The following is an 11,327-nucleotide window of genomic DNA, read 5'->3' on the forward strand; positions in this document are numbered from 1 at the left end:
AGATTAATATTTATATATAGATTTATATTAATACTATTATTTTATAATATTTTTCAGCCTTTATTTTAACTAGATCGCCACCCAATGGATCAGGTGATCCTAGATTAAAACAAAACACAAGTTAAAACCTCATGCGGTTCGCATACATAAAGATACTTTCTTAAAAACACGGAACAACAATTATGTTTGTTACTGTGTGTTTCTTCAATGTTCAGAGCTGCACAGATTATTGTGAGTTAAAGAGATTCTCAGTCATTGCTGTGTAACGAATGAGCACATCTGGATGTGAATGCCTTCCTTTTCTGATTCAAAACTTTGGAACTTAACAGTGAATGAAAATTAATAGCAGTCTTTTCTTTCACAGCAATGGCCGGGCTGCACTTGAGCAAGGCACTTCACCCTCATCTGCTCCAGTGGAGCTGGATCTGCTCAGAGAGTCCCTCTCGAAACCTCTCAGGTGTGGACGTACAGTATGTACAGTAACTGTGAATGTGACGCTGCATGTTGTTAGAACACGTTACGTTTCCTTGTCATCACTGTCAAGGCCCTGCACCCCCGGGCACTAACAGTCTGTCCCGAATGCCTCTCCGACTCCCCTGGTGTTTAAATGCCACCTAGTCAACTAGCCAGTCATGTTGCAACAGAAGACGACGAGTCTTGAAAACTCCAGCTGCGTTTTTCAACCTCTGCCCGAGCAGAATGATTAGGGCTGACTGGAGCGTCTCGCAGGCACACCTGCACTAATCAACAGCCCTGTCACGGTCAATGAAAGGTGTCAAAGAGGGATGCGATAAAGCTCACTGGCAAGTCAACCAGAAGTCTGCTCGGAGGCAGCTACGGAGATACGCACACAACAGGTTGTAAATTATAGATGTAGAGAAAAAGGGGAACCCCCCCACCCCCACCTACTATAGCTTTCACAGAAAGGAGCCAGAAAAAAAAAACTAGCTGATGGACACAGAGTCAAAGCGCTGCAGCACTTTGACCTTTCTGTCTGCGCTCTCACACACATGCAGAAAAAAAAAAAATTGTTGTGCGTGTGTGTCTGCACCTAATAGCAGAGCTTTCTGAGCTCAGCAGAGGGAACCTGAGTTCACACACTGTCACAGTGTGCTACAATCACAGTGACAAGAGCTAAATTCATTCTCTCTTTCTTCCTTTATGTTATTGTTGTTGTTAAAGCTGATATATTGTTGAATCATTTGTTCTTATTATTGGACTGCTAAATCACATCCTTTGTGTATAATTGTCTGTTCTAAGATAAACTAGTATAAATGGCCTACTTTTTATGTCTTATATTAGTTTATTCTTCCTACCTTTTGTGCTACTAATCTGTCCGGGTCAAACACACCAATCAAATGATTACTGCACGCCACCGGTGAGTCTTTTTTGATAATAATCAGTTTGTACAAAGCAACAAACGATTTGTAAATTAAGGCATTGTTGGCATTTTTAGGAATGTGACAGAATTAGATGGGTTTATAGGGGAGTAAAGGAGAATCAACCAGTCGTCTGTGTAAAGGCCCAGGAGGATTAAATGTTGACGTGGATGTGTGCGTATGCATGCGGAATATTAAGCCGGCTTCACTGATCACACATTGTTCCATCCGACCATCGAGAGCCCATCGGACCGGCACGAGTGTCCACTTACGAGGAGGAGTTGACGGTCGTGTAGCCGGAGGGACACTCGGGGATGCAGGCACCGTTGTGGATGACGTACTCGTGGCAGTCGGGGTGCTTGCTGTGCTCCTTCTCTCGCTTGCACTTGTTGTGGAGGTCCTGGCAGAAGGCGAAGGAGACGCAGCGCCAGCTCTTGTAGACGAAGCGGTTTTCGGGGCAGCGCTCCACACAGCCGTCCTCGTGCTGGAGGCCGCGGCAGGCCACGCAGTGACCGGCCGAGTGGGGCTTCAGGCAGCCGCCCAGGCATTGGTCGTGGCAGCACTGGTTGTCCATGGTGCAGGCTCGATGCTTACACTGAACAGGGCACACTGCATGTGAGAGAGAGGGACAACGAAGTTAGTGAAGCAACGGTTATAGTGAAGGTTATTTAAAATGCACAAGTATTAAGGACTGAACGTGAGCTGCAGGAAGAGAGACTGGAAACTGAGGCTCATTAGCATTCAAACACATGACGTAGGATTTCCCAAAGTGACACAGCTGATTTTAATCTCCAATGACAATACGTCTTAATATTTCCACCTCCGCAGAAATCTCATACGATCAGATGTCTCTGTCAGCGGGAGACAAATCCCTCCTCGCTGCACGAGCCAGCAGCCCAGAGGACCATCTGTCATTGGCCAACAAGCACGCTGAATACGAACAGTGGGGATCCTCCAATAGTTCCAAAAAAGACAGACACTGACCCAGAGGGCTCGGTGAAAGTGAGGGGGGGGGGGGACATTTACATTAACTACAATTTATAAACTATTATAAATTGTAGTTAATGTAAATGTCACTTCTTTTATAAATAAAAAGGAACATCTTGCGGCCTGTCCTTAAGGTTTCCAACTTTGGGAACCACTACGACAGATATAGATACATCACAACATCTAAAAGCACCATATCTAAACATCAAAGTGTCTGGTTGATTAGTGCTGATACAATGATTTGATTAATTGAGAGACATAAAATTAATTAACAATAACTGTGCCATTGATTTATGATCAACCAGTCACTGGTTCCAGCATCTCATTGGTGCAGATTTGCTGTTTTTCTACATTTTATATAATTGAAAATGAAATACTGGACTTTTAGATGAACATGGTAGATGAAGTTGTCACTTTGGATTGTGGGAAATTGCGATGGATGGTTTCATTATTTTCTGACGTTTATAGATTCAATTGTTAATGGATTCATCAAAAAATAACTAAGCGATCAACTGATAAATTATCCTTAGTTGAAGCTGGAGCTGTTGCACAAAACTGTTTCGCAAATAACGTAATCCAAATACTCTCACATCATCAATACAATGACACACGATAAATATCCCGACTCATCTAAAAGAGGCTACACAGAAAACGAATGCACAGGACACACCTACACAAGCTCTTTGTGAAACCCCGACAGAAAGATTCTGTTCACACGAACACTGAAATTCAGTGATGTTTTTTGGGGGCGTAAACACCATCATTTAAAGACAGAGACGAGTCTGTAGGTTGGCCGTTTGTGCATATGTCTGCATGCGTGCGTGCCTGTAAATCAGCCTGTTACATAACATTAGACTCTCAGGATTCGTGTGTGTGTGTGTGTGTGTGTGTGTGTTGTGGTCTCAGTGTAGGTGTGAGGACAAGTTTGCAAAGATGGATGGAGGCTTCTCAGAGGTAAACACAGCTGACTGACCTGCCCGCTGAGATAAGCCACATTTAGGACTGTTCAACAGCAGGGGAGATAATCATCGCTGAGCTTCGGGGCGGGTTATAGGTCAGACCGTAAAGTTGAGGGTCTGAGCTCATATCCAGCCACATGAACAAAAAGCAAGATGTGAGAATTGGCTGCTGTGCTTCCTTTTACAGGAGACAATTACTCTCAATCGTCTTTATTTTTCTTGCTTTCTAACTGCTTGGTTTCATTAGTGTCATAGGGACTTACAAAGACCGCTGAAGGTGGTTTCCACACTGAAAAACTAAAATGCTCTCTTGATACTATGTTTGCTTCCCTCTCCAAAGTGTATTTGAACTTTATTACAAAGTTGCTGCCCTTCAATTTTCCCCCTCAAATGTACACACACACACACACACACACACACGAAACACACACACACACACACACACACACACAGCAACAAAAGCGTTGCTGTCTGCTCACACACTGCAACAAAAGCGTTGCTGTCTGCTCACACACTGACTCCTGATCCTGCAGCAGGGCTCCATGTCGCAGCACAGGCCCGGCACCAGATCCACCCTCAGCCTTAGCCAATGTGTTGGCTAGCCGTAGAAGCTAGCCATTCAAAAGGCCTCTCACATCTCCAAGGAAGACAGCCACATAGTTTAACCCTTTGTGTGCCTCTCGCTCCCCTCACAGCCAATCAGACGGCAGCACAAGTGCAGGCTCGAGCTGCTCTGCCCTTTCCGTCTCCTCGCCGCTATGAATCGACTGCTTTTCTACTTAATCTAAAGCACAAGTAGTAGCACAAGTAGTCCCTATTAAATGACATTAGGATGAACACAGCGCTCCAGCAAAATCTTGTTATTCAGGAGTCCTCGTTGAGAGAAACGTGGTGCTTTTCAGCCATAAATGGGTTCAAACTCACACTGAGACAACCGTGTTACGTTAGATTTGTGCCGAACAGCTCGGTGCCTCCCATGATGCATCATGTCTCATCATGCTCTCAACTCATTAGCACTTTTTACAGACGGACCGGTAACAACTGAAAATGGTTCTACAAACTCAAATAAATAATGATAAAATGTACGTATTTATGACACTTTGTTCATCTTTTTTTTTTTGCCCAGTGTCCAGTATATTATGTCTGATTAAAATGTTTTACTTCCGAGTGAATTCATTTTGAGCAACAATCCATTAAATGTTGCAACGGGCAGTTAATTATTCTTCAGTGATGAATGTAGAGAAACCACACAGTCCTGCTCAGATATAAAACATTGCATTAAAGCTGAAACAATTCGTTGTTTGACTGTCGATTAAGTGTTTCATCTGTATTATCAAGGAGAAAGTTCAAATATTGTCTGGTTCAATTTGAAGGATTGCTTCTTTTCTGTCATTTTAAATGAATTATGTTTGGGAACATCGCTCACAACTTGTAATGGGTATTTTTCATTTTATTGACATTTCATTGGTCTATTAATCGATGAGTTAACAGATTAACAGGCAGAACATAACCGTTTAATCCCGTTATCTTTATCTAAACTGTATCTGGTTCAAGCGTCTTCAGTGCAATGGTTTCCTGCTTTATATAATTTTAAATGACATATCTTGAGATTCTGATCTGGTGGTTGGACAAAACATTTTAAAGACTTTTCTTCAGAACTTGATGGGCATTTTTATTTATTTGTATACTTTTCAATCCGAGTAGATAATAATAATAGATCGTCAGTTGCAACAATGCAAATGTTACACGTCTGATTTTTGTTTTTACCAGAGGCACCAGTGGAAAAAAAAGAGTAAATGTGGATCGATTAATTCCAGTGACTTCAAAAAGTGCCAAAAGGGCAACTTCTTTCCTGAAGCACCAAAACAATCCACTCGCTGTCCAACAAATTTGTACAGTTCACTTGGCCAACAACTGACTCGTCTGCAGAGTTAAAATCAATGATTGTAGTTGATCCTAAATAAGCGGTATTACTCAACATCAGACATCATAGAGGCTTCTATAATATAAACAACAGTGACCACACTGAAGCAGATAGACTTGTTTCTTGTGTGCTTGTCAAAAAGGTGTTCAAGGTCCCCAGCCACCCAACATGCAAATCTCTAAATAAGGGCCCGCTTTCTTTATACTCATTATAGACCCTTCAGCTAGCGCCGTCCATGGAGATCAGAGGTCTTTCCTCAATGTGTCAATTAGTTATGCGCAGCTTGAGTTTGCTCTTGTCAGCTTCGCCGCTACTTATCTTCCATTTGGACAGCGTAAAATCACCCGACAACAATAAATCAATGGGATTTTTGGGAGACGAGTGCTGGGTCGGCAGTTGGACTTATGGGTGTTTACATTTAAGCTACATTTTCCTTTTAAAAGTCTTGAGGCTGAATGCTTGTATCGCCTGTTTGAACTCCTTATCCATATTACTCTGGTTCCTCTGGCACACCGGTCAGGGCCAGTCTGATCTCTTGTCATGCGTTTTTTTTTTTTTGTGCAAAGTGCAGCGGGATCACATGAAGGCTGGGAAATAATGTTGCAGAAATGCCTGGCTCTTCATCTCATCAGCACAGAACCACACAATGAGATGCTCAATCCTCCGAGCCTGAAACAAACATCAACAACAAGCCAACACAACTCAAAGCCCCTGTGTGACAGAGAATAATACACCCCGTCAGGGAGATGCCATCTTGGAAATGGGAGGTGAAGAAACAGATCTTCGCAGACTGCGAGCTTCAACAACGTGGGGTGTGGAAAAGGCAGAAAGAATCCACATTGCTCGCAAGGAATGACTCATACAATACATAAACAGCTCCTTGTCTGCTCTCTGCAACCAGACTGTATGGAGTTATCTATTTAAAAGTTTCTCGTTTCTACCAACATCAAAATGCACACCAGGAAGCCTTTATTATTGGACTGTAGTATATTTAGTAATTGTATTTATACAGGCAAGGAGATTCACACTTCACGGTACTCAAAACTAAACTCAAGGATTGCTGCCTAAAATCGAGAGTCTCCGTACTCGTCATTAACCACAATCCTCCCTAAAATCATTTTGTGGTGAGTTTTTCCAAGTTCCCCTTTTTTGGCAGTGATGAAACAGCAGCATAATCGGGCTTTTTGCGTCAAGATCGTATTAGACCCCAGAAAATGGGAACGCGGTTGTGCGCTGGTTGGTAATTAAAATTCCACGGCTATGATGAGGGTAGTATTTAGTTTCTTATGAAAGGAGGTTTCTGCTGAAGGCCCAGAAGAGAAGAATCCAAAGAAGAACAAATAACGTGTCCTTGAAAATGGCGATCTCTGTTCTAAAGCATCAAAAAAAGAATTTGCCATCATTGAAATGATAATAGTGCTTTTATCAGTGAAGTATTGGGGGAAGTCATGTCTGAAAAGCTCTGCTTGCGCACACACAAAGTTACAAAATTTCAGAGGTGCACAACAAAGCGTCGGGACCGCTTGCGGAGCCTTCGCACACCACGCGCAGGCCGTGATTACGTAATTTTTTGGCTTCACTACTGCGAGTTTAAACCGAGCTTTAGAGTAATTACTGCTCTCTGCCCTGATAATGTCATTAATACAGAGCTGGCTGCTGGCTTCCTCCCCACTTTTCAAACACGTCTCTGCCTTCTGCAGCTCCCTCTATACCTTTAATAAGAACGAGATGGCAGCGAATGAAGATGGATGGATTAAAATCAACAATGAATCAGTTCATCGAGATCAGGACGTTCTAGTCGGGGTGTTGACTTTGACTCTGTATAGACGGGGACATTGGGCAAATGCTACAATGCTAAATAATTACATTGCATTGACAATGACTCTAACAGCCCCAGGCTTTGTTGACTGAAGACAATCCAGATTAACATCTCGCATCTCTGAGTTTAGGCTTTATACAAGTTGAGGTTAATTACTAATAATCAAATATTTATCGGTGAAAAATGCATTTATTAAATGGTTAAAAGAGCTGAAATCCATTAGCTGACAAAATCACCATGGGCTCTGGGGAATTGAGATGGACAATTAATGCCGTTTTGGACATTTTAGGAAGTTAACATGTAATCTATTAATTGATTAATTGATAATTAAACATTTCTGCTAGTTGTAGCACTTACACCAAGAAACACCAGAAGCAGGATCTGAGATTCACATAGACTGAGCTGTTTTTTATAGCAAAAGTAAGATTTAGTTATCACAAGAACTACGTCTACAAGTGATGCTTTTAGAATAATGTCGTTGATTTAGTCTTATCTGACACAGAAAACCAAAGACAAACCGTTTAATCTCATTCAAATTGAAGCAAAATGAAGTACGTCAGAGAGAAAAGGTTCGAAATGTTTCCAGCACGAACCACTTGTCAGCTGGTCTGACTCAGCAGCAGGTTCAGAGATGACTCCGGCAGCAACAGCAAACGTAAACAATTTCATTAACTGGCCCCGGCCTCCGTTAATAGAACAAAAACACACAAACAACATGGAAAAACACTTTTTGTTTTTAATGCGGCCCTGCCTGTCATCTGCATGCCAGATATCCAGTCGGCCCGTGACTGGAATAGAAATGATAAAGACTGAGCGCTCATTGATGCGCAATTACACTGCCTGCTCTACAGGCTAATGATGCACGCCTCGGCCTTGAATCTTCATTTCCTTCCAGTGTCAGGCCGAAACAATTACCAGCTCTGTGGTCGACTTTGACGACTCGCCATAACATCAAAACCATTTATGTGGCATTCACGTCATAAATACAAATAATACAAAACATGCACTCTAAAGACAGCACAGGTACTGCTGTCTTTAGAGTGCATGTTTTTATTGGTGTTCAGCAGTGCCGACAACAGATTATGTGGATTAAAAGGAAATCTAGGAAGTAAACATGACCGGTGGTTCAGACTGCGAGGAATCCTCTTACAGAACTCAACAAATAGTACTCCACCGATTCCTAACAATGTGGGACTCACGATGGAAAGTTTAAATAAAGGATCAAAAAGGATAAAGCAGATTAATATCACAAATGGAAGAAAACAAAAAGGAACAGTGGAAGTTATGCAAGTTGCAAAATATACTCTTAAGTTTTTGATGTACACTTCTAGTTACATTTTCTACTTCAACATTTTACAATAGATTCTTCTATTCTGCTTTCCTTGTACTGCGGGAAAAACACTCTCAAAGATGCCAAGATCAATGACACCCGACTCCCTGAATTAACTACTTTTCACAAAACACCATCTTCAACCATTACATAATGTTTTTCCTTTCTCCAAAAAGATAAAAAAAATAAGAAGGCCTCGCTCTGACGCATCAGTAACACTTCACGGAGTGAGGTGTTATAATATTAAACAATGGCGATATTTTGCCGCATAGCATACAAAAGAAAATCCATTTGGTACAGCTAAAACAGACTTCCCCGGCAACACAAAATGTCTTTCCCAAATAATACAAACGCTGTTTAATATAAAGAATAACAAAATAAACGTGTATAAAAGATCTGGATCACAGGCTCGTGTATCTTGTGAGAGTGGATTAAAAAAATAAACATTTTCCTGTGGGTCTGATGTGAGCACATAGAGCGGCGAAGAAACGCTTGTCGGCCCAGCTTTAACGAATGCCTGACATGTCTGGGATTCCATGGGAATGGCTCCAGGAGCTGAGCGGAGAGGGTTCGCAGGGTGCAGCTCCACGAGACTGAGTGCCAGAGCAGTTAAGTCAGCTCAAAGGAAAGGACTCATGGTGTGTGTGTGTGTGTGTGTGTGTGTGTGTGTGTGTGTGTGTGTGTGTGTGTGTGTGGAGGGGGTCCGAGAGCATTCTGGATTTAGGCTTGTAGAATAGCACTCTGCATACTGAACCATGAAGAGAGTAGACTGTCAAGGCTGGATTTATACGCATCTGTCTGATTCCTTTTTCTATTTTCAAGGATGATTACAAACCAAAGTTTTGTGATAGAATTCACACAACAAAATAAGTTTACTAATTAGGTTATTATGAGGTTTTTTTTCACGCATCGTAATCTACACAATAACACGAGTAGAGGGTAATAAACACAGGGTGTGTATTTCAAGTTATGCCACTTTGCTAATATAAATATCAGCGTCAGCACAGCGGCTTTATTTCCTTGCTCTGTTGAGTGTTTTAAATGTCATCTCAAGACCTTTATAATTCAACCTTTTTGTTATTATTCTTTAACAATCTTAGCTCGTCTTTGGGTCAAACTTTCATTCAAATGTTTTACTTGTTATATGAAGCAGGGACTCTCTGTCTGTATACGTGTGTATGCGTGTCCTTATGCATATCTCGAGAATCGTGGATCTGATCTACTTCACACTTGACGGGTGTATTGTTGACATGCAGCGTTGACTTGCAACATGGACACGCGCCATGTTCAACATGAATAAACTTTGAATAAATAGCGTGCTGTGCAGCAGAGGGGGCGGGACTTCAGGGCTCTGCGGACAGAGCTGAGCATGTCGTCGACGGCTGCAGCTCAGTGACTGCAGTTCACTTTTGGATGCCGGATATTCTTACTTTGCAATTTAAACTCTTCTTCACTTCCCCGGAGTCATCGAGAGATGAACCGTTCTCGAGAGCGCTGCAAACGGCTCTTCCGAGGGCACCGCACTATTACCAGTACTTAAAAACTCTCTGCACAAAATGTAATAAAAGGAAGAAGCATTAATCTGATGCAAGCAAAGACAAACAAAGATGGAAGACAAATGGCTCTCGCAGACAAGCTGAATGTTTGTTCGGAAGCCTCTGCACATAAAGAAAGGAAAGGAATACAAACATGATGCTGGGGTTGTAATGCTTCGTTTTGGACAGATATCGACCAGCCAATAAGAAAATATGTGCACGTAGAGTATATATTATAAGTGGATGATGTTTATGCTAACTCTACGCGATCACAGCAGTCCGTATTGAGAGGACAGAAAATATATTTTGCACTTTGTCTTGGCTGGTGGTTTGAGGACACTTTCATTCGGTGGAATAGCCGTTTATGCTAAGCATAAACATAACGTGCTTCACAAGTCTAGATTTTCTATCATCCTTGTTTTGGTTCCAAAACAATGACATTTACTTTCCACCGCAGCGAAAAGCAACAACGCGCTGAAAGCTGCAGATTAAAGGTATACTATCATATAGAAGAGGAGACTGAAGGAATGAGGAGCCATGGCAAAAATAGATACAGAAGGAATGATTAATGTGATGGGAGAGGGACCAGGCTGGCTTGGCTTTCAAACACAGTTCATATTTTTAAGGCTACGAACACAGAAAACCCACCGACTCTGTCAGAGAGACAACGAAGTACATCGTTGGCAGATATACAGGCAAGTCAAGAGTCAGGACAATATCATAAAATTATAGTTTTCTTGATGTTTTGTCAAGCCAGGGGTCACTTCCATCTCAAAATAATAAAGCTTAGTAACAATATCCTCCTATTTCCCCGCAGATAGCTTTACTAGCAGCTAAATTTGTCCTCGTTCCTGCATTGCTGACCCACACGGGTCACCCGGCAGTATTTTGCTGTCATAAAAGTGTCTGCCGCTACCGAGGCAACACCCTCGACCCCCCGTGTACATTTATAACCTTGGAGAGGAAGCACAGCAACAAAGACAGGAAACAATTGGACATGAACTTCTGCGACCGCCATTGTTCGGAGTGGAACACGATCGTGGCACCAGCGCCGGCCGTTTCGTGCAGGACCTGCGACGAGGTCGGCAGAGAGGAGAGCCGAGGGTCAACGGTGAGGTGAGGTGAGGCGGGACTCCCCCCCCCACCCAAACCCACTCACCCCCATAGAGACTGGTGACCTCGCATTTCCTTGTGATACAGCCTGGGTGAATGACTGATGTGTTCTTATCCACAATTACACCACAGTGTTACTCTCCCGTTTCCTGGCAACACGACTAAACAATAGCCTTCCACTCCGTCCACACACACGGTTATTCCCGTGTGATTTATAAGCCTGTGTTGCCACCACACACACACACACACACACACACACACACACACACACACACACACAC

General features: G+C 42.5%; 1 protein-coding gene across 1 annotated transcript in view; it reads right to left on the reverse strand.

The window, feature by feature from the left end:
- The window catches only part of insra (insulin receptor a), a 44,887-nt gene that overhangs the window by 19,429 nt on the left and 14,131 nt on the right, over positions 1-11,327 (reverse strand). The window contains exon 3 of the mRNA XM_031865002.1: positions 1,652-1,988. Within this exon, the coding sequence (XP_031720862.1) occupies positions 1,652-1,988 (337 nt within the window). The remainder of the gene's footprint in view (positions 1-1,651; positions 1,989-11,327) is intronic.

Source organism: Anarrhichthys ocellatus, unplaced genomic scaffold, assembly GCF_004355925.1.
Source record: "Anarrhichthys ocellatus isolate YVR2014 unplaced genomic scaffold, GSC_Weel_1.0 scaffold32, whole genome shotgun sequence".
In the NCBI taxonomy this organism is placed as follows: domain Eukaryota; kingdom Metazoa; phylum Chordata; class Actinopteri; order Perciformes; family Anarhichadidae; genus Anarrhichthys; species Anarrhichthys ocellatus.